We start from the raw sequence: 24,186 nt of genomic DNA on the forward strand, positions 1-24,186 counted from the left end.
TGGAAGTAAATGTAATAAATACTATGTACTAACTTTAATATATCATAAAGGAAATTGTTTTTTTTGTTTCTTTAATAACTTCCTCCTTCCTGTTTGGCAATTCAGCACATGAACAAAACATTTCACTGTAAATAATGACAATATCTTACCTGATTCAGCAGTATTTTCACAAGATCTTTGAGTTCAGGTCTGGAGTCGATTTGTACATTTTCCTCTCCTGCGCAAATCAGTTCAATTCTCATCTCCCTTCAGTGTTCTGTCTGGATTTTCTCTCATTGACTTGGATTTCTCCAGTAGAATTTAAACCAAGCCAATCAGGAAACAGAGGAGACATTGTCAACAATAATGCTGATTTTCTGTGATGTTTTAGAATTGTAGTCTGACTGTACTTTTAGCAATGGCAGCAGAGGAATAAACGAAACCATTGAGTCCGTGTTGGCCACGGTTCCAAATATTAACAGCCATCTTTGTTTGGCTTATTGCTTCTCTCTTTGCAATCTCATAATAATGACTTTGAAAGTTGAAATGATTTCTTTTGTAAACGTAAGTATGACTTCTTGTTGGGCTTTTTTGGCTTCTGTAGGTAACAGATGTTAAAGAACAGGACAGATTTTCTCCACTAAGTCACAATTTTTGTTGCATAAACATGTGAAAATATTAATATTTGGTCAACCGCTAAGTGTATTGACTTTATTATTTGAAAACAAGAAGCAGTTGTTCATGAAGTGGATTTCAAAATTGCCTTTTCAGAACCTCAGAAGCTTTTATTGCTGTATTTCAAAGTTGCTTGTTCTGATTTCCCAATTTGAAATACAGGAAAAACTGCCTCGAATTTGAGATCCTTACTGGAAAAGTTGGAAATCTCATATTCAGTATATCTTCTGTTGTGCATCTTTATTATTGGCCATCTTATTTAAATGTTTGATGCATAGAAAGTACAGAATTATGTTGTGATTTTTTTCAGTAATTTTCACATTAAAAGAACCAAAATCCAAAGTAGATTTAATTGAAAGGTTTCTTTATAATCAGAAATATGAAATAATGCAGGAAACAAAATGTAACAAAGGACCATTACATCAAATTGAAACAAAAAAGAATTACGTATTTTAGTAATTATTTACTACCTTTACCACAGGAGTTCAACTCTTTTTCAATAACACAAAGAAAACATAATGTTCACCCTGTAAAACTATCAACATTTACATTTTTTACTCCACATAATCTGGACTTAAAAACCGATTATGCTAATATGTAGCTAGTATTTTGAATATTAGCACAACTGAAGGAGGTTGTAAAAACTATAAATGAGATTTAACACTAATGTATCAAGTCAACAATGACAACTATGCATTAGTTGTCCCTTCTTGATGCAGTGAATAATTGATGAAGTGTCTATCAGAGTTTCAAAGGTTGAAACTGAATGACAGTCCAGAATATTTAATCCTATTTATGTCAGTAGCCTTCGTTATCCCAGGTCACCTCATAGTCTGGATACTTCTCCTTCAGTTTCTCTGTGGTCTCTGCATGGTTTGCTCTTCCATAGCCCTGAAACAACAAGCCAAACATTAACCTCCCATCACAGTAACTGTAATTTAAAAAAAAGCATGAATTCAGGCCACATTGTTTCTCCGTACCAAGGAGTATCCGTACACATGGATCTTCTTGGCTTCTGGATTATGTTTTATCCTGCCTCCTCCGATACACTCGCAGTCCAGCAGGCCTCCGTCCTCCAGCTCCGCGGAAACCCTATCGTAGATATCACCTGCTCCAAACAGCAAGGGTGTTTTATCAAATATTATGTGCAAACTGAAATAAGAACTTATAAAAATGGTAATTATCACTTTTACAGTTTTAGATTTCATTATGAATAGCACAGAAAGGGTCATTTTGAATTCCCTCCTGTTGAAATCTCCTACAAAATTTCATGACTTGATGTTTTGCACCATGTGAAGATATTTTGTCAATTGGTAAATCTTTAAATTATTATGTAAGAGATTCAAATATAAATAAATATTTTGATGAATTTGCACAAAAATCAAATCTAATTCAGTGTTGAGGTCAACTTTTTACATTTCCAGGCTCTGATAATACTAACTCCCTCAAAAAACAAGCAAAACAAACAAAAAGATAAAATTATCAGGAAGGGGGAAAACGGAGAAATCTTAAATGTCAGTTAAGGTGTTCAGTTAAGAAATTTACAGAATATTCTTTATATTCATGAATTTATATCCTTATTTGCATCATTACATCAAAATGGAGACAGCAATTCCTAAAAATGGAAATTAATGAAATAAATAAATAAATAAGCCTTTACTTAGAGACAAAAAAATAGTCCATACAGTTAGAAAAAAATCAGTAAGAAAATTCTTGAATTTTTATTATGATTGGTGAGAAATTTAAGATAATACATTAATATCCAAAACATGTTGAAGCATAATATTGTAAGAATATTATGCTTCATTCATATTCTTACAGTATCTAAATGTTGTACTTAACAAACTCAGGTTAAGTCATTTATTTATGTAAAGCTTTGTTATCAACTTCTGAAAACTAATAAGAAACATCTAGGTGATACTTAATGAAATTGGCATTTGAAGAGTTCCAAAAAAACATAAATTTATAATTACAGCCTACTTCGAATGAATAATTGTTTTTATGCATATATTATATTTGATGGCAAAATTTGTTAGAGCATTTATAAAGTCCCAGAAAGAACTATAGCCGTTTCAAACGTATTTTTCAGTTAAAATTTTTTGTGTATTTGGTTTGAAATCATTTCTTTTTATGGCCCCAATTTAGCTCCATACAGAGTGTTTTATGGCAGTTTCAGTATTCACCGTGGTACTCAGCCCAGCCGTATCCTCGGACTATATCTATCTCCGAGTCGTCTCCTTCCTCTCGGCTGTAAACCCGGATCACGATGTATTTAAAAACCCCAGAAGGGTCGATGTCTGCCCGCGGTATGTTAGCCATGACAGCCGCTGCTTTGGTCTGGGAGCACATCTCCCAGCTCTTTAGCAAACCGAGCACCAAAGCAAGCAACAGCAGACCGAAAGCGCGGACTTTATCGTCAAACTCCAGCCCCTGCGACTGTGCGACGAAAACCCCAGCGGACGGTTGTGATAGTAGTTGGACGTTAGGAGAAAAATTAAAAGGAAAGTGCTCTCAAACCTGCGCCGCCATGATGCGGCTAACGAAAAACACGGTCACTTCCGGTTTGGGCAAACGATGTGGAAAACTTTAAATGTTAATTTAGTAATTTAAGCTACATACTAACAGTGCAAAAATGTTTACTACATAGCTAAATCGCTTCTATTACTTTATTAAATGTTAAGACAAAAAGCGTTTATCTTTTTCACTTAGCTTTTATTCTGAAGGCTAACAGGAAGCTGCTGTTCGTGCTCCACTACCAACTATACGTCAAGACGCCCGCCTTATTGTGAGGGTCATATTTGGCTAACAAAACGCCAAAAATGTGTTTTGAAGCAGGGTTTTCGAAAGATAGTTCCACAAAAGTGTTACAATAAATATAAAAAAAACTTTGGTTAGTTACTGTATGTTTATATAAATTTACGTCTAATACAGATGATCATTGAAACAAGGCTGTATAGGTTTATGACATTTGCAGCTTCACTGCTCCAGGTTCAACGTCCATAGTTCAAAATACCATAAATAAATCACTAACAATCATTCATGAAATACACTCCTGTAATCCATTTGCAGTGTTTAAGGAACCTCAGTCAGGATGTACAGTAATGGTCACAAACAACATTTTTATTCAGCAAAAATTCAACACAGAGCAGGCAGGTGTTGGCAGGAGAAGGAGCTCTTCCAGAGGAAGATTCTGGCAATACACTGGAGGAACAATGTAAACCAGAGGATGAAGGAAAAAAACATTTATTTGATTTGTTGTTGTACTGCCTCATTGGCCGGGCTGTTGAAACCTCAAGTTTTAGTGGCTCTCTTGAAGTTGTTCATGCCACACATAAATGGCTCTCAGAAAAGGCTTGGGCTGAATTTAACGAGGAGGAAATTCATAGTGACTCTCAAGAAGATTTTCAAATACGTACATCTGTAAAACCTTGGGGAAATCCAGTAAAGTTGTGGGAAGTTTACTCCTGTCAGAAAATACAGAACTGGACAAAACAATTGTGGCAGCTTTCTTGAAATGTCTGAGGAAACCTGTTGGGAAACCGTCCTTAGTTAAGCGTTTTTTCCGAGGCCTGGGTAAAGCCGTATGCACACCCTTAAAAAAGACAGCATCTGAGAAGTCCATCCAACATGTGCAGAGTCCAGTCTGCCAAAACGAGACCACCTGGGATGAAACTGAAAATTCAGCGGTTGAGGAACCCTGCATTGAAGATCATGCAGGAGAAGAGGAAGCACCACCAGGTTCTGATTTAAAATCAAAACCTGGGAATCAAACCTGTGGCATCCAGTCTGAGGACTCCTTTAGACCACCTTATGCAGGTATGCATTTCAGCGAGTGAGACTTGGAGGGAAGTCTGTAATCCGGATAAGCGTAAGAAAATGGATGGATGGTTGTCTCTAAGCATACAAGGGTTTTCTCCGGGTACTCTGGTTTCCCCCCAAATTAATCTCCCTTTGGGATCAATTAAATATATTTGAATTGGCCCAGTGGGTTTCTGTAGGTGTCTGTTTTAGCATTTCTGTCTGAATATTGTTTGTGAAAGGTGTTCCTCAGACAATCCCTTTACTTTTGAAGACCAGACTCAGCGAACGTCCATCAGAACAAAAATTATTCTGTTGTGGGTGTCAGTGTCCAACTAAAATGAATATAGCTGCCTTGTAAGGTCCTAATACCTTATAACATTTACAATAATTGTGTTTAAGTTTCCTTTGTTTGTATTTACTGTTTGCACTGATTGTGTTTATTCACAACATTTGGATAGTTAAGTCATTTTAAGCTTGTTTGTTTAGTAGTTCAGTCATTTTAAGCTTGTTTGTTTAGTAGTTCAGTCATTTTAAGCTTGTTGTTTAGTAGTTCAGTCATTTTAAGCTTGTTATTTAGTAGTTAAGTCATTTTAAGCTTGTTGTTTAGTAGTTCAGTCATTTTAAGCTTGTTGTTTAGTAGTTCAGTCATTTTAAGCTTGTTATTTAGTAGTTAAGTCATTTTAAACGTGTTTGTTTAGTAGTTAAGTCATTTTAAGCTTGTTTTTTTAGTAGTTCAGTCATTTTAAGCTTGTTTGTTTAGTAGTTCAGTCATTTTAAGCTTGTTTGTTTAGTAGTTCAGTCATTTTAAGCTTGTTTGTTTAGTAGTTCAGTCATTTTAAGCTTGTTTTTTTAGTAGTTCGGTCATTTTAAGCTTGTTTGTTTAGTAGTTCAGTCATTTTAAGCTTGTTTGTTTAGTAGTTCAGTCATTTTAAGCTTGTTTGTTTAGTAGTTCAGTCATTTTAAGCTTGTTATTTAGTAGTTAAGTCATTTTAAGCTTGTTTTTTTAGTAGTTAAGTCATATTGAGGCGCTAGCATGTTGATACTAGCATGTTGACTAACACAAAATTACTCCATTCAGCATGCTAACATTAGTGTATAAAGTAAAATTACCCAAAATGCTAAGGTTAAATGCTATCAGTATCATCTGTGGTACCTCCTGTATGTTGATTTACTCCATTCAGTAGGATAAACATAGCTAATAAATATAAAATAGTCTAAAATGCTTTTTTTAGGTAAAAAAAACTAATGTTAGCATAAGGACTACCACTAGCAAGAAGGGGGAACAGCATGTTGACACTAGCAGTGGGATGTGCGTAAATGCTTTCAGTAACATGGTGACTTACATCAGTGGTTCCCACAGTGTGGGGCGCGCCCCCTAGGTGGGGCGCAGTGCCATTGCAGGGGGGCGCAGGAAGTGGTATGGATGAATTAAAAAAAAAACAACAGTTACACAAAAGTGATTCACTATAAAGATGGTTTGTAGTTTTTGTTGCAACCTGAAGTGTGAAATAAACTTCAGTGGAGTTTGAAAACAAAATGTGTGCTTTATGTCTGGTTGAACGATGTGTGCCATGTTGATTCTTTTTTCTTTTTTTGGGGGGATTTTTTTCATTTATGACAAACCAAATAACCCAAATTATTGCTGTTCATTTTCGACAGTGTAGCTTTACAAACCAGACCAAACAGCCTCATTAAATACAAACTTATTGGCCGTCTGGTGTCACTGAAAGATTGTGTTGTATTATGAATCTAATTAAAAACACAAACAGTTCAAACAAATGCCAGTCCTGCAGATTATGGCGAAGCAGATGTACACTGAAGTTGCTGGAAGAAGCAATAACAACAAAAACCAAAAGTCCTGTACGTTTCTTTTCTTCACAGCATGATGTTGTATCTAGATGGCGTTTTCATCGCCTCCTTTCTTCCTCTTGCTTCGCGCTCGAAACAGCAGACAGACGCAGATGATGAGGAGGACGATGAAGAGGAAGAGGAGCATTCCCCACGCTCCGACGGTGAGAGATTTCCTCACCCCGGCGCTTTCCGCAGGCAGCAAATTGCTCAGCACCAGCATGTAGCCCATAGCCCAGCCCACCGACGCGTCGCCCGCCTGCAGAAAGAATAAACAACCAAACTGACGACTGAGGATCACCGGATGTCAGTTATTCATTTAAAAGTTGTTTTTTTTACCGTATTCTGAAAGGAAATGCCAGGGAACGACGCGTCGTCAAAGCCGTATCCTCTCAGCAGCAGAGCTTTGATGAACACAGAGGAAGCGCAGAAATCCTTCAGACGATCGGGATTTTCTGCCTCCGACATCATCTGCAGCTAAACAGAAGTTTAAATATTCAGTTTCAACACTAAATATTTAGCTTAGAAGGAGCTTTAGGCTAAATATAGATCGCTAAGTAAATTCATAGTTTGCCAGCAAAATAACTAGCTTCAAATTAAATATTTAGTTTCCTAATTAAATATCTAGATTCACATTAAATATTTGGATCCAAAATAAATATTTAGTTAAAAGCTAAATATTTAGCCTGCTAATTAAATATGAAGTTTACTAGCTATATATCCAGCTTCAAACTAAATATTTAGTTTACAGCCAAATATCTAGCTCCAAGCAAAACCTTTAGTTTGATGCCAAATATTTAGCTTGCAAACAAATTTCTTAATTTGTCATCTAAATATTTAGTTTTAAATATTTATAATATTTAAAAATGTTTATATTTTAAAGTATTAAATTTAAATAAGAAAGTTTTTATTGTGTTTTAATTCTCAATAAAACACTAAATTATTTAGTTTTTCAAAAATAAATATTTTTTAATTGCCTGATTATTTTCTGAGTGGCAATTAGTTGTTAAAAAAATACTGAATATCAGAAAACAAATATGATTATGAAAAGTTTAAGATTAAATAATTTATAGGATTCATTTTGAATTTTTTCTCATCTGAACTCCAACTGTATAAGGCTCCCACAGCGCCCTCTGGTGGCCACATCGTGGAACAACACAGGAAAGAGGCTTTTGCGTCCAAATAGTTAGTTGGATTAATCTGTGCTATGCAGCGTTTGGTAGTAACTAGTTACTTTTACTTGAGTAACTTTTGGGGAAAAAAAATACTTTTAGGAGTATGTTTACTACGTTGTACTTTCTGCTCTTACTTGAGTAAAATTTCTGGATTTTCTCTCCACTGAATGAAAAACAAAAATGTTTTAACCAAAAATCCACCATAAACAGACACACCTGTAGTTTCTGTTAATTATTTTATTGAAAGAAACTGATTTGGAAAAAATTTCTTTTGCTTGATTTTGTTCTATATGAATTATTGTCATTTTCATCTTAAAAACACCAAAATTTCCACTTAACTCTGCATTTTGTCCACCTGATGATGTCATTTTTAAATATTAAATGATTGATCATTTGATCAGTTAATCAGTACTTGAGTAAAGTTTTTACCAAATACTTTTTTACTCTTATTTGAGTAACTTCTTGGACGGCTACTTTTTACTTTTACTTGAGTAAAAACATGCTGAATTAGTGCTGATCTTACTTGAGAATTTTTTTTGGGTGCTCTGCTGACCTCCATGTGATATTAATGTGTTAAATAGTCAGATTAAATCGTTTACCTGGCTGTAGTTCATGCTGCACACCGTCTTGGTGGCGTTCTCCAGCTGCAGGGGCGTACTGACCTTGACCCCTGTGACCTTCTGCAGGGACGAGTGAATGAAGTAAAAAGCAGAAAACGCCTGGTGATGAAAAAGGAAAAAGAGAGAGTTTAGACGTAAAAACTGGTTAAATCAAAGCAACTCTGTGCGCCTCGGGGCTGAACAGAGTTTTACGGCTGAATTTTCCCTCATCTTGTTTTGACGTGTCCATAATTTATGCGCCTCGGTGCATTTTTAATCTGCAGCTTCAGGGCTAATGGCATCTTATTCCACAGAGGGACATGTGCTGCTTAATTTTCCTGCAAGGGACAGCAAGTTTGTAGAGCTTTGCTTGTTGCCTAGCAACCGATCTCTAATGAAACACAGTGGATTTAAAGTGGTAGTTATCAAAGAAATCAAAGGAAAACACACAAACAAACAAAAGTGATAATAGATCATCTCCAATCAATAAAATCTATCAGAAATCAGCTGGTTTTGGTTTGATTAGGGTTCAAATCAGTTTCAGAGCCTAAAACTGAATGTTTTCCACACATTGTGGTTTAAACCAGGGGTGTCCAAAGTGTGGCCCCGGGGACATTTGTAGCCCTTGGGATGATTTTGTGTGGCCCAACAAAACTGATATATTTTTAACCTGAAAATGTTAAATATACACAAAGTTCATTTATTAGCGTTTCTTTTATATTTCATATAAAAATCATGTGACTTTTTTATAGATGGAAAATAATTTCACTTTAAAAAGTTATGTGTAAACGTTAAGGAAAATGTCGTACTAGTGTTGGTTTCATCACAATATAGCTTTTAAATTCATTGCCGTGCAGGAAAAGGAGAACAAATTCACAATAATGTTAGTTTTATGTTTTTGATTGGAGAGAAAAAGCTAATTTTGGCCCCTGAAGACGTTCAGATTGGGGGATTTTGGCCTCTGATGCAAAAGTTTGGACACAAAAAGACGTTTCTAAGGTATCTGGGAGAAAAACAAACCCAAAGCCTCACAGATCCTCTGATGAATTTTACTGGCTTTTCCACATATTCTCTCTTATTTTTGAGCCATTTTCACCTGGAGCTTTTGTTGGTGAAAATCTTAAACTGCTCTCCTGTCACGACTTTAAAACGTGTTTTGAATAGTGGATGTCTACTGGGATCAAGGATGTGAAAATCTCAGTGTTCTGAAAGATCAATAAACTTTAAATTCTAATGAATATTTAACACTGGAACTAGAAGACATTTTAAATATTCAAAATAAATAAACAAAACAACAGAAACAACAAATAAAGCAAATTATAAAATCTTTGTAAAAAAAAAATTTGTCCGTTAAAAAAATTAGACCCAAACACCAGACTGAAGACTTTTCTCATCCAGTTTTTGGCAAAAAGAGAAAAAAACGATAAATCACATGTGTTTGTTTTAATTGATCATGCAATGAATTGATTTATTGCTTATTGTTACAGAACTGGTCAAGATCATTATTTATTTATTATTACTTTAGGATCATCTGACTGAGTGGGAATAAAATTTTTATGCTCAATTGGTCAGAAAATATTAGCTGATATAAGCGAAAAGTAGGTTATACATTCAGTTTCAAGCATCCAGCATCCCGATGTGAGTGAAGCATCTGACACAGAATACATTTCCTTAAACTAAAGGTATAATTTTAAAACAATTTTTAATTTGTTTTACAAATCTTTACTCCTTCAGCCTTTCTCACCATGAAGTTGCCGGTGACTTTCGGTTGGAAGACTTTATCAAACGAACACCGCGAGAAGGGGCAGCCGTCGTAGAGGAAGAGTTCGGACACGTTGTGAAAGCAGTTCTGGTAATGTCCGCTGCCACGTAGCGTCAAGCTCCTCTGAGGGTTGTAGGTGTCGGGTTTGTACTGCACGGTGCACGGCGAGTCGAAGATATTCTCCATTTTCAGTGTCCTGGTGAAGTTTGCAGGATAGCAGGGATGATTGACCTCCGGAGCGTAACCCTGAGACTGAAACACACAAACAAGGCGGACATATTGAATTAGAGTCAATAAATTGCAAAAGCTGCTAACTATAACATGTCAAATGTTGAAATTTCAGACTGAAATGTAAGATTACAAAAGGTGAATATATGAATAACATGAGTGAAAGGTAGATAATGATATTCTGTTGAAGTTCCTCACATCGTCCAGCAGAGGGTGCTGGAAATATTCATTTTCCAATGGCAAAGAAATATAATTTTTTTAATAATACAGGACATGTATTAAATAATAGAGTTTGTGCCCAAGTGTGTTTCTGAGTAAAAATTTGCTGAATTATATGAAATAAACATAAAAGCAGAGGGAAAAAATCTGCAGCTGACCATAATTTTATTAATTGATTATTCAGCCCTAATTGTACTTAATTAACATTTTATGTTTAGGAAAGTATAATCTTGAAATCTTATTCTAACACAATTACAAAAAGTTAAAACTTTCACCATTCTTGAACTGCAGTCAGGGGCCACACAAATTTATTCGAAGGCCACAAACGGCCCCCGGGCCACATGTTGGACATCCTTCCTTTAAACCACAATATAGAACTAATGATTATTGAACCGCAGGGAAACTTTCAAGTTTGTGGACTTTTTGTTTTGTCCCTTCACTGATTGGTCCCAGCGGTGCGACCTCAGATCAGTTTTAGTCAAATAATTGAGAAATTTGGACGCACTGAGAGCAGAAACTGCGTCTTACCTTCACGATTTGGGCCAGCAGTTTCTTTAAAAGCTGGTCCTGGCCGTAGCACAGGAAGCTGTGAGTGTACAGCGAGTAAACATGGCCGTAGAGACGCAGCTCCTTCCTGTTCGCTTCGTCCTCCACCTTCTGCTGAGTAACAAACGTGATCTGCGTCGACGCGCCGCCGAAGTCCAGCGCTCCCACCGTCGCTCTGCCGGAGCTGAACCAACGTCCCACAAACCCGAACTGCACAACACAACACAACACAACACACACTTAGATACAAACATTTACCAGGTAAACAAAAACCAAACACAGTTTTAATTCAGAGAAATATGACATTATTTCCTGTTAATAAGGTCTTGTTATGGTATTCAACAGCAACATTTGATGTTTTTACACCCAATGGGCATGACTGCACTGCAAAAACACAAAATCTTACCAGGTATTTTTAGTCTACTTTATTTATAGTGCAAATAAAACTAACTTAAAAGTAACTTTTCAGAAAGATGTAGGAGCTTGTTTTGAGTCAATGATTCCTTAATATTGATGAAAAAGTTCTAGTTCCACTATTAGATTATTTCACTTAAAATATGGGAAAAAATGTTAGTTAAATAATCTGACAGTGTAATTTATAATTTTCCATCCGTATTAAGGGATTATTGACTTAGGAAAGCTACTATTTCTTGCTGAAAAGCTACTTGTAATTTATTTTTGTCTTATTTCAAGTGTACTGAGATATTTACACTAGAAACTAAAGACAAAAATACTTGGTAAGATTTTGTGTTTTTGCAGTGTGGTTTGAGAACGAAGCAATAATTTAGAAATGAAACATCTTATTTATTATTTTAACAAAATAATAAATATTTTGAAACAATCCAAACAAATAATGTAAAATAACTTCCTGCTCAAATTAAAGTTTTCTGCCATTTAGCAAACAGGAATAATTTTAGTGAATTTTACTGACCGAAAACAATAAACTTCAAGTTTGATTTAACTTCAGACAATGAGGAACAAATTTTATCTCTCTTTTCATTAGGTGTATGAAAATATCTGGGTTCAAATGTAAATAACATTTTCCAAAATTAGGATTTTAATTTCAAATTGAAATTCAAGCATTTTCAAGGATTTCAAGGCCCCTGAATGAAACCTGGGTTATTTGGTAATGTTTTGCCCTGTCAGGTGAAAATGAAGTTGACCTTGATGAAGTTTCCCTGCAGGTAGTTGACGGTGACCCAGCCGTAGGCGCCCTCCTCCCGTCCGCTCAGGATCACCGCTCCTCTGTAGCTGAAAGGAAACGACTGGATCTCGCTGCCCACTTCGGCCAGAACCTGATCCGACTGCTGTGGACTGGACTTACTGGAGGGAAACACATGTTTTCTCAAAATCAGATTTATTTCCAGAATTTTGACTTTTTTCTCAGAATTGATTTTTCCCAAAATATTTTGATGTTTTTTTCTTTAGAATTTTGACTTTTTTAAATAAGATTTTGACATTTTTTTCATCTTATTTCTCAGAAATCTGATCTTTTGTCCTCATAACTGATTTTATTTCACAAAATTCTGACTTTTTTCTCAGAATTGATTTTATTTCTCAAAATGTATTTTTCCTCCAGAATTTTGACTTTTTTCCTCAAAATTCTGACTTTTAATCTTGGAAAGTTAAACTAAGAATAAATCTGGTGAATTCTATGAAAAAAGTCTGAATTGGTGCCTCTAACCTTCTTCTATTCAGAACTGATTTCATTTAATTGATAAATATTATTTTAACATACTATGGTTGTTTCACGTGTCCCTATGGGCCACATTAAACTTTATGGCGGGCCGGATTTGGACCCCGGGCCTTGAGTTTGACACATGTGCTGTAAACAAAGCATAAAAGCTCAAAGGTGTAAAGAGCTAAAACACAAAGTGACTCACTTCAACAGCCTCATGCCGGCCGTGGCTCCCAGGTACACAGGTGTGTTCGGGTGTTTCTCTTTGGGAATCTCTTCAACGGCCCGGTTCAGACACGCCCGTAAGCTTCGGCCCGCCGCGCCGACTTGGCCAGCGTAGCTAGAAATCCCCCCACCTTAGTGAGGGTTGGGCAGAGAATCGTAAAAATCAGCCGATTACGTCGCTGTGTTGCATCACTTGCTGTGTCAGGTTATGTGGCGGCTGTTTTATTATGTCACTGTTAGGATTTGTTTACACCTGTAAGGCTAGAAATGCTGGTTCCCATGACATCTACCTGCACAGGTAGCCATGTTCAGAGCAAAATAAAGCTAGCAATTATTTTAGTAATTGATTATTCGATTAATTATTCTGCTGATTAATCAAAAAATCAGATAAAAATGGGAGATTCTGCAAATTTAAGTTTATTTTATATAATATTACAAATACATTAAAACTTCTCTTTTCAGGTAGAAAATAAACATTATATTACCTAAAACGCTTTATCAGTTGTAAAGGATGGCTAAATAAAAATATGCAAAATGTGGCAAATTTTTAATCTGATTAATCATCAAAATAATCGACGAATAATCATTTAAATTAGTGGGTTTTAACATCATGTGAATTTGACAAAATAAATGGGTAATTGGGAAATAAAAGACTAAAAGTATTGACTTCTTGTGATAGTTTGTCCTTTTCCCCCTGTAGCTTTTCTACACAGAATCGTCGTGGCAGTTGGACGAGTTTCCCTGTAGGATTAAGTCTGACTGGTATTTGACATGCAAAGCACTGGTTTTACTGGCGCCGCCGCCGATTCTTACCGTCCACGGAGCATTCGCTGTGCTGGGTGACCACGCCGGTGCCATTTTGTTTATCTGCAGGCCACTTATAGATATACAAAGACGTGTGGGAAGAACCGGCATCCAGGACAATCCCATACTGCAGAGGAAAAACAGAACAAGGAGGAAGCCATCACTGCCTGTAAACCTCGGTCTCGGTTCGGATGAAGTGAACTCTGGTGGATATGTGAACCCGGTGCCGCTCCAACAGCAGGAAACGAACTACAGCGCAGTGCATTCTGGGTTAATACAACCAAAACAAAAGCGCTAACTAGCGCTAGCAAGAGAATTAGCTTGATTTATTTCACAAAATACAAATCCTGCAACCTCTAAAATCTGACGCTACTCCATATTTGTTTGTTTCATGAATGAAGTTCCGCTCAGTGTCTTCTTCAGAGGTTTTCGTGTCAGTTCAGCGCCCCCACAGGCGGAAAGAGGAACAGCTTCTTTCAGTTTGGATCGTTTGGCTCAGTGCAGTGTGAAAGTGAAGGTCAGCAGCTGAAAATGTAACAAATGTTGGAGCCCAGTAGAGCAGAATATACCGGACTACCAAACTCCACTTCATTTGTCCAGAAAATCCGGTTTGTTTGGGGAGATGTGAATGCGTAATCGAATTCTGATGCAAACCAAAAATAAACTCTGGTCCACCTAAAAAACTGAGCTATATAGTTTTGACTAAATCTAAAAGCATATTTTTAAGTTACCCAGAGAAAAGCAGTACTTAAAAGTTTAAAATAAAAGATTTCCCCAAGATGATTATGGTATTTCTCAGCCTGAAAAACACATTAATACAAGAAGATAAGACTTACACAACCCAAATGATCTTCTTTTTCACACATATTTCCACATGCAGAGTATAAAACACCGGGATATTCATGCACAATTACGCACCTGCACATATAAACCTAAAATTAATTCAAGTGTTCTTCCTTCAAATGTTTTCTCATTTCTGTTGTGCAGTGAGCTGTAGCAACCTACTTACTGGAAACACAATGAGCTTTCACGCTCCGCTTTGTCCTTTCACTTTATTAGGGGAAAAAATGTGTTTCTCTCCCTGGAAGCTGTAAGAAAATCATTTCTTTGTGTTTGCGTGTGGCCAGTTAATGAAGCAGCTTTAATAAACCTTAAACAGAAAACCAACGGATATCAGTCTGGTTGCATAATTAAAGTAGAACAATGTGGTAGAAACTTGAGCCAAACTGTGAAGAAATCCTGCTCTGAATATCAAAACAACTCTGCAAAACAGTTTCTCAACAAACGTGGAAATATCTCTTGCTAATTTAGTTAGTTACTCGTCGTCTTGGTTTCACTCGTTATCATTTTTCTCTCCGGTGAAGTTCTGATTTTTATCTGCCGTTTAACTGAACCATCTGCTGTTTATCAGTGTTTTCACAGAAACATGTCAGAACATTTTTATTTCAACAATGCCTGTAGAGTCATTTATGTTTTACTTGTATTTGACATGCAAAACGCTGGTTTGCATGTCAATTTGTTTTCTTTAGCTGCTGTTCCTGTTCATGTAAAAGCTACCATTAGCCATGAAGCACAGAAAGTTAGCATGATCTTTTTGTCTTTCCTTTGGTTTTTTATTTTGTTTGTATTTCCTTTTAATTCCTGTAAAGCACTTTGTATTGCCTAGTTGCTGAAAATGTGCTATATAAATAAAATTACTGTTACCTTCACCTTTATCACTGAATAACAGCAAGCTACTACTGGAAGTTAGTTTTTACAGCTAGCTGCTACAGTTAAGATTTGAACTGACACAGCTAACAAAAAGTTAACATTAGCACTAAAGCATTAGCTTGCTACTTCATGTAGTAGCTAGATCCTACATGACGTAGCTAGCTTCTTATTACTACAAGAAGCTAGCAATAGCATTAACGCATTGTAAACTACTTCTGAAAACTAGCTTTAACACCAAGGCAACAAAAGCTACTACTGAAAACTAGCATTAGCATTAAAAGCAATAGTTTTTACAGGAAGTTAGCATTACCACTAATAATGCCAGCAGAAAGTTTGTGTTAGCACTGCAGTAATAAAGAGTATTACTCACTTCTTACAGGAAGTGAGTATTAGCACTGAAGCTAGGTTAACTACTATAAAATTTCAGCATTAGTACTGAAAACACAAATAACTGCTATCAGAAGTTAGCATTAGCACCATGCTACAGCTAGCTGTTCCAGGTACAGTTAGGTAATATAGAAAGTTAGCATTAGTAAGGAGGGACAGCAGAAAGTTAGTTTTAGCTCTGCAGTACAGCTTGCTTATACAGGAAGCAAGAAGTTAACACTAAAGCACACACCAATTTAAAGCAGCAATCAAGCTACAGGAAGTTAGCATCAGCACAACAGAACAGCTGGTGCTACATAAATGTCTTCTCTTTCTCAATCTACCTCTTTTTTATGGCCAAAAACTTAAAAAAAAAGTGTTGTGATCATCGCTGTAGCTTGTGCTTCGTTTTTTCTACAACACACTTTTTTCATCCACTAAACTTTCCATTAATTTGCTTAGATGCAATGCTATTAAGCAATTAACTTGAGTACAGTGTCAGTGCTGGACGACTGTGAGGTCAGCAGTCTTCCCTGTGACTCTGTTGGCCAGAATCAGACATTTCTGCATTGAAAATCCTCTTTATTTTGCTTTTTATTTCACTCTGACGTAAAGTTTAATTAGCTGTAAGCCATAATTATGTAAACTGAATGTTTGAAATGTTAATATTTTCTCTTTTTCAATTGAATCTGTGAGATGAAAGTCCTAATCAGAGGTGATAGAAGTATTTTAACATATTTTTACTCAAGTAAAAGTAAAAAGTGCAGCGTAGTAAAAAAGTATTTATTTCCAAAATGTAACTGAGTAAATGTAAGTAGTTTCCACTCGGCTCTGATTCTATTTCAGGAGGTTTAGAAGAAACTCGACTGCAGTTTCTAACAAGTCGTTTCTAACAAGTCGTTTCTTGTCTTTGTGATGTAAACACGCCTGCAGGTAAAACGGTTCCTGACACAGGAATCAAACTCCGTTTCTAAAGAATATAAACATGACTAATTTACCGAGTATCAACCCTGATCCGTTTACTCAGCGCTTCATTTCCTCATATTTACATCACACACACACTTTTCCCATCCGCTGGTTGGTTTTACAGTCACTGTAAAAACCAAATTTTGTTGCTTCAAAATGTTAGTTTTCAATAAATTAATTGATAAAGTAACATTAAGTTAGTTTAATAAACCTGAACTTAATTTTTTAGTATAAATGCCAAAGTTTTCTGAAACTACTTGCATAGAAAGTTGAACTGGTTCACCGTATAATTTGACATCTTGAAAATAAATTTGCTTAAAGGAAACAAAACAATTTAAAATGTTTTGCCACTATGACGAGGTTTATTTTTTGTGTTTTTGTGGAAAAAAAAATGTTTTCACATCATGAGTCACATCAACAACCTGTTACTACTGGCAGAAACTACGAAGATGATGATAACAGGAAGTAGCTGGAGGATGATGGTTTTAATTAATAAACTTATTTATATGTGATTTTAATTGAATTTTTTTTAATTTAATGGAAGCAACACAATTGTGAAATTGTGGTTTTTCGACATTAGCGCAGATTTGTAATGGAAAAACAGCTAATGAAGCTTTGGAGTTTAGCTTCTCGCCTTAAAGCTGCATATGAAACTTTTATTTTAAAAAACTTCTCTTACATATTTGTTGAAACTGTTACTATGTTGTGACAGTATGTTATGAAACAAATAATATGTGACAAAACTGAGTTCTTCTGACTTCTCCTAGTGCTAATTGCAGCTAGTATAGCATATTGTGAATGCTAAGGCTAGTTAGCACAGCCACTGAAGATGGCGGATAAACGGTTTTCCTGTAATGGTAAGTTGTTCCTCTGCCATCAGCAGGTTTAGCAAGGAGTACATGAGTTTGATTGGCAGCGCTAAGCCCTGCCCCTGGCTCTGATTGGTTGGTTTTGGTCTGGTTCATTTCTTCAGATGGCAACAGTAGCTCAGGGACAAAGTAGAGGAAATCAGTGTTTTCACAGATTATCTGTCTCAAAACAAATTTAAAAAAGAAAAAGAAAAAAAAAGATTTTATAAAAGTTATAAACAATTGTTTATGACAAATAAAAAAGTGTTTTAATTAGTTAAATTGACTTAATTTATTTGATTAAAGTCAACTTTGTAATTCACCATAAACCCAAAAATCCTCTGGATTTAATTCAGCAAAACCTCAGTCAGAGTTAAGTTAAATTCACTCAAGTTTTTCAATTAAAAACAACGTGCCGGTTTTACAGTGCGACCCTTACCAAGAACCCCGGCGCGTCCTGGACGTCCTGGGAGGGAATGGTGAGCAGCAGGATGCCGACCAGTCCGAACAGCAGCAGCGCGATGGGAGCGATGGGAAGGGCGGAAAACTGAGCCATGAAGCGAAAGTGAGACTTTCTGCTTCTGGAAATGAGGCTTCACTCAGCAACAAGTGGAAGAGGAGGAACTGTTGCTCTTCCTCTTTCTGACCGCTCCTCTTCACCTGCTGGCTTCCTGCCCAGCAGCTGACATTTTAAAGTCTGACTCAGATGAACGTTCAAAGTCCGGAGCGGCTCCACACCAGCAGGAAGCAGAACCACGGATACCGGAGCCAGTGGTTCAGCAATGCCTTTATCCTGCCGGAGCTGCTTTACATTCAGCGGCTGCAGCGGGGAGGAGCCTCGGTGCGGCTCCGAGCTGCAGCCTGCAGAGGAGCTAATTCAACTTTATAACATAATAAACTCACAACTGGTTGGTTTGATATATTACTGAGGATTAGAGCAACTGTAGATGGGAAAAGACTATAGGAGAAAATTTCTGTCACAAGATCTGACATTTAAATAAATATACACTGCTCAAAAAAATAAAGGGAACACTTAAACAACACAATATAACTCCAAGTAAATCAAACCTCTGTGAAATCAAACTGTCCACTTAGGAAGCAACACTGATTGACAATCAATGTGATTTTGTTGTCAGCACATTCAACTTTGTACAGAACAAAGTATTCAATGAGAATATTTCTTTCATTCAGATCTAGGATGTTATTTGAGTGTTCCCTTTATTTTTTTGAACTTTAATATGTATATAAAAGTTGAAAACTTTAGACTTTTAATAATTTTCACAGGTTCAAAAGCTGAACGTTTTTCACATTTGAAGCAAAAAATAATAATTTTCTAGAGAATTTCTGAAATTAATCTCAAAGTTTCTTAATTTTTCTTGCAAATTTTTGTTTTTTCAAACTCAGATATTTTCATTTTTCTTTTACAAAAAAAATTGCTTTTTCTTGAAAGAATTCCTAGGAATGTATTAAACTCAAATTGTAATTTTTTTTTTTTGTAGTTTTAAATGTTTGATTTTAAACTCAGAAATGTCCAAGTTTTTGGAAGAAAATTTCCAACTTTTCAAACTCCGAAAGTTTTACGTTTTTTTTTTCATCAAAAAAATCTGAAATTTTTAGATTAACCTCAGAAATTTTCTAGAAAAAAAATGAGTTCAATTTCTGAAATGATTTTGAAAAGTTGCAGTTTGACAGAGAAATAAAAATAAATTTTACTTAGAAAAACTTTATAAAGTCAAAATTTTTATACTTTTATAAATTCAGAATTTTCCATACTTTAAAAAAAAAATTTAATCTCAAAGTTTCTGATTTTTTTCTGGAATCTTTTCCAAACTCAGAAATGTCTGTTTTTAAAAATAAAATATGCAAAAAAATAATAATAATAATTTTGATTTTACTATCAGCAATATTCTTCCAAAAAAAATATCCACAGTTCCAAAAATTTAAAATGTTCAACTTTTGGCAATTGTCAGAGATTCAAATTTTTCTGGAAAAGTTCAGATTTTAATCCTAACATGAAGCCTAGGCGCAAATTCAAACTGGAAGACTCTTTTATCCCCACCGGGACCCGTTAATTGAAGCGACCTGCCCACAATCGTCGACCTATCAACGCCGGACCAAGCCACGTCACGTCCAATCACCGACCAAGTCCCAGCTGATAAGGACCTTCATTCATGGTGTCCTTCGCTCTCCAGCCGAGCTCAACCCACCACCACCCCTTCTCCTCCATTCGCCCGGTCCTGAGGCCCGCACCCTTCTTCAACCTCCACCACCAGTGCCGGGCCCCGGGGGATGACGTTCCTAACAGCATCGGGAATGCTCATCTGAAGCCTATCGCTAACGCTGCGATAACCGTTATCCCCAGCCGGGGCCCGAGCGCCAAAGACTTTAAATTCTGTTTGTCAATAAACTCTTCTAATTGTCTTCTCATCTCCGTCTGAGTCTCTCCAGATTGAAATAAAAAACCAGACAAAATTTAAACTTTAAAATTCTAGTTTTTTCTAGAAATTTTCAGATTTTTTACAAGAAAGTTTCTGAGATTAATCTCAGAAACTTTTCAGGAAAACTTGGAAAATTTTGAGTTTGAAATGTTTAAAACTTTCTTAAAAAACTCTAATTTTGACATCGTTGTATTTTTTTAATACACAGTCGTACAAAAATCATAATTGTGACATAATTTTATACATACTGTATGTATATATTGATTTATGTCTCTGATTGTGATTTTATATTTTATTTCTTCGAATCCTAAACAGTAAATTATGGGAAAGTTAAACTTCAGCTCATCTCAAAGATTTATGAAAAAGTAGCTCAGATCTGAATCTCCGCATTAAAACAGTTCCCACAGTTTGTAAGGACAATGTTTACAGTAGCAGCAGCGTGAAGCCGTTTTTTAACGCTACTGCAGATGATGCAGAAAAAGCAGAAACACTTCAGAGGAAACGGCAGCAGCGCTTCGTCCTGCAGCAGGAAGCCGAAGCTTCACAGGTTCCTGTGGCTTTTATCTCAGCAGGAATCTTTCGCCAAACGTCCCATGAAAAGGTCGCAGGTTTCTGCAGCGACTCTGACCTCCAGCGATAAACTGAAATGTGAGTTTAACACATGGAGGTGAAAGGTGGTGGAGACAACTGAAGGATCTGACAAAGAGGTAAAGAGACTGACTGGCTCTTAGCTGCTGGAGGTGATTGAGCAACAGTGAAACTGTAAACTGAGGATTTGAACAAAGCAGGTCACTATGATGATGTTACACAACCAAAACGTTACGACTTATGGAAGCTTTATGGGCTCAAAAGTCTAAAAATTGCAACTATTAAAACTCAGAAATGCCCAAGTTTTTTTCTAGAAAATATTTTACATTATTCACAAATATTTGACTTTTCAAACTCAAGAAATTCAATTTTTTTCTAGAAAATTTCTGAGATAAATATGAACACTTTTCCACTTTTTGATTCTCAAACTCAAAAATTTCCAAGTTTGTCTAAGAAATTTTCTGAATTCTTTCTATCAAATTTTAGACTTTTCAAACTGGAAAATTTCCAGTTTTTTTATAAAATTTTTTGAGAATAACTTAAAATTTTCTTTCTTTTTTAAAGAAAAACTCTGGGACTAATCTCAAAATGTTGGAGTTTTTCTTGCAAACATAAAAAATTGCCTAGTTTCTTTTTTTTTCTTAAAATGTTCTGTGACGAGTTTCAAAATGTTGAAGCATTTTCTCATAAATATTCAACTTGTGGAGCAAGAAAGTGTTTTTTTTATTATTCTAACATTAATTTTAATTTCAGAGATTTTTCTATTAAATTTACTTGTTAAATTCAGAAATCTCCAAGTTATTTCTAGAAAATTTCTGAGGTTAATCTCAAAATTTCAGTTTTTTCCTTAAAATATTTCCAAGAAAAACAAACAAAAAAAATAATGTAAAAAAAAAAGAAAATTTCTGAGATTAATCTCAAAATTTCAGTTTTTTCCTTGAAATATTTCCAAGAAAAACAAACAAAAAAAAATAATGTAAAAAAAAAAAGAAAATCTCTGGGACTAATCTCAAATTTTTCCCAGCAAAATTCAGAAATTGCCTCGTTATTTTGTTTTTCTAGAAAAGTTCTGAGGTGAGTCTCAAAGTTTGACTTTTTTCTTGTAAATGTTCAACTTTTGGATCCCAGAGGTTTTCGTGTTTTTTCAAGAAAATTTCAGAAATTAATCTCAAAATGTAAAGAAGTGTTTTGTTTCTACACAGAAATCATGATGTCAGTTTTTCACCACTGAAGCCGGTCAGTCAGAACCAGAACCAGAACTTGTGGATGTCTTTATTTACAGCAGTAGAAACGTGAAGGTTTAAAGCTGCAGAATGTAGGAACAAAACAGGAACGTCGCCGTCGGGGTTTCCTGCTGCGCGTCTGGACGCGTTTCTGAGTCTCAAAAGTTCTCCGGGTTTCCAGCTGCAGCTCAACGTCCCACATATTTACACGTCGTTCAGTTTAAGTTTCCTCACAGCTCAGTTTACTGTACATGGCAAATATGCAGAAACAAACAAAAGCACTATGTTGTGTTATCAATACAGAAGCATGCAGAGGCTTTACAAGCAGCTTGGTTCTGTTGGAAAGTAAAATGCATTCTGGGTAGTTTTGAGCTGCAGTTCCTTGGTGATTCAGCTAAATTAAGGAGACCAATCAGGATAAAGTGCACAGCGGCGCCGGACGGCTCCAGCTTGGAGGCAGCGGGTGTTTCTCACCCCCAGTAAACGGGAAACGGCCCGTTTCCCCAGCTAACCGAGACGCGGCTGCAGCTTTCGACTCACTCTGGTCGTTTCGTGCAAAAGTTCGCCACACTCGGTTTTGCACGAAAGGCCGAGTGCTGGTTGGCTGGGGAACGCGGCCCTTTGATGCAACCCCTTCCAAGAGCTGGAGGCGAGAAAGACTGAGGCTGCAGGAGAGAGGAAGAGAGAATAAAAAACATTTTCAAATCCATTTTATCGTCTCCTTTTTTTAAGAAATGGAAAACTAAGTAGTCAAAGCTTTTGCTAACATTTAAAAAAGCTGCCTTGGGCATGTAAGTGCAAATAAACGTTTCCTAGAAATTGCATTAATCATTGTCATCATTCAAATACATAAAGCTTCTACGTTTTCATATACAAGCACACGCATGCTTTCATTTTCACCAGAAGACACGAGAAGCTCCTTTCTAAGTGCCATTATTCCCAATAAAATGTCTAAAAACGTTTAAAGTGTCGATAAAAACTCAGATATAATTCCTATTAAAAATAATTCATCTCTAGCTCTTTTCGTATTGCAGCACAAGTCGATTCTTCTGCTCTGTTTTAGCCTCAACTGGAAGAGAAACATCGTCACCGAAAACAGATTTTCATCCCTAAAATGAACCGTTTGTCTAAAAGCTACGCAGGAAATCGATAAAAATCAAACACCGAACATTAAGTTTATGCTAGTAAAAGGACAAAACAAGGCTAAGGTAATAACATACAGAAGGAAAAGATTGTATATGTGGGTAAGATGGGTTCTTCTGTGCATGCTTAGCAATCCTAAAAACATCTAAGACCAGGTAGAGAATCCTGGTTTTACTGGTTTTGTTTTTAAAAAAGGTGCAAAGTTCATCAGAGTCGTTTCTTCTTCTCCAGGTTTTCAAGGAAACATGGAGTCTTTTCCTTCTTCTTCTTCTGACTCGTCTGCTTCGTGAACGGCCTCAGCGTCGCTCTCTTTTCTTTTCTTTTCTTTCTTTCTTTCTCTCCCTCTCTCTGTTTTTGTGTTTTGTTTCTACACCACGGTGCTGACGGACGGGTCAGACAGGTTGAGCTGGCCCGTGGCGTCAGTGGGTGGGAACTGCTGCAAACGTGACGGGAAAAATGGAGGCAAAGAACGACAAGAAACACACAGAAGAAAGTCAGTTAGCGAGAAAACGAGACGTTTTCTAAAAATCAGTCTTTGTTTCTAATGTTGTAGCGGGAGGAAGCTAAACGCTCTCAGGGAGGAAAACGAGACGGAGCAGCAACACAAACGCAGCTTTGATTTGGAGAAGAACGGAGAGAGAGACGTCACACAATTTAGACGGAAAAAAGAGAATAAAGTTCAGCTGAGAGAATAATGAACTGTCAGAGACTGAAGTCTAAAATTGGCTGGAAAAAAATGACATAAATTTGAGATTAATTTCAGAAATTTTATAGAAAAAACTGAAACTTTCAGGTTTGAAAAGTCAAAAATTTTCAACTTTTTTTTAAAAACTTTTATGAAATAACCTAAAATAAAATTTCTGAGCTTGAATCTATCAGTTTAATATCTATGTTAGATATTTTCTGGAAAAACTGAACATTTCTGAGTTTGAAAAGTCAAACATTTTTAAAAGTTTTTCACTTTTCTAACGTAACCTACAACGAAATTTATTGGCTTGAAAAATGTCAGAAATATTTGGAAATATTTCTGACATATTTCCATATTTCTGACATATTATTCTGAAAGAATTTGGAAATTTCTGACTTTGAAAAGTCAAAAATGTTTTACGTTTTAATATTTCTGAGATTCATCTCAACATTTCAGATGGTTTTTTTTTCTAGCAAATTTTAAATTTATAATTTTAGGTTACTTTATACAAATAAAACATATCAACTTTTTAAACTCAAAATTTTAAAAAGTTTTTTCTAGAAAATTTTTAATTAATTTCCTAGTTTTATTTTTGACTTTTAAAATTTAAAAATGTCATGTTTTTTCTAGAAAATTTCTGAGATTTTTCTCAAACTTTCAAAATTCTTTGGCTGAAA

The 24,186-nt window shown here is 35.8% G+C and overlaps 3 protein-coding genes across 13 annotated transcripts in view; all 3 read right to left on the minus strand.

The window, feature by feature from the left end:
* Positions 1-985: 985 nt before the first annotated feature.
* Positions 986-3,209, minus strand: phpt1 (phosphohistidine phosphatase 1). The gene is made up of 3 exons (XM_032570377.1): positions 2,838-3,209; positions 1,635-1,762; positions 986-1,545 (listed from the first exon to the last, which is right to left on the minus strand). Exons 1-3 carry the CDS (start codon positions 3,001-3,003, stop codon positions 1,453-1,455), a joined length of 387 nt encoding a protein of 128 aa, XP_032426268.1. The 5' UTR covers positions 3,004-3,209; the 3' UTR covers positions 986-1,452.
* A 2,873-nt stretch (positions 3,210-6,082) lies between these two features.
* Positions 6,083-18,244, minus strand: LOC116724539 (ectonucleoside triphosphate diphosphohydrolase 2-like). Its single transcript, XM_032570297.1, has 9 exons — positions 17,869-18,244; positions 13,549-13,666; positions 12,716-12,866; positions 11,996-12,155; positions 10,815-11,042; positions 9,822-10,091; positions 8,078-8,197; positions 6,643-6,780; positions 6,083-6,562 (listed from the first exon to the last, which is right to left on the minus strand). Exons 1-9 carry the CDS (start codon positions 17,983-17,985, stop codon positions 6,350-6,352), a joined length of 1,515 nt encoding a protein of 504 aa, XP_032426188.1. The 5' UTR covers positions 17,986-18,244; the 3' UTR covers positions 6,083-6,349.
* A 3,471-nt stretch (positions 18,245-21,715) lies between these two features.
* grin1a (glutamate receptor, ionotropic, N-methyl D-aspartate 1a) overlaps positions 21,716-24,186 on the minus strand; it is a 53,147-nt gene continuing 50,676 nt past the window's right edge. For 9 of the 11 annotated variants that reach the window (XM_032570207.1, XM_032570205.1, XM_032570206.1 and 6 more), the window contains one exon: positions 21,716-23,257. In XM_032570207.1, coding sequence (XP_032426098.1) covers positions 23,189-23,257 — 69 coding nt within the window. In that variant the 3' untranslated portion in view covers positions 21,716-23,188. The remainder of the gene's footprint in view (positions 23,258-24,186) is intronic. The other 2 variants (XM_032570203.1, XM_032570198.1) reach the window with 1 other exon arrangement.

The sequence above is a fragment of the Xiphophorus hellerii genome, chromosome 8, assembly GCF_003331165.1.
Source record: "Xiphophorus hellerii strain 12219 chromosome 8, Xiphophorus_hellerii-4.1, whole genome shotgun sequence".
NCBI classification, from domain to species: domain Eukaryota; kingdom Metazoa; phylum Chordata; class Actinopteri; order Cyprinodontiformes; family Poeciliidae; genus Xiphophorus; species Xiphophorus hellerii.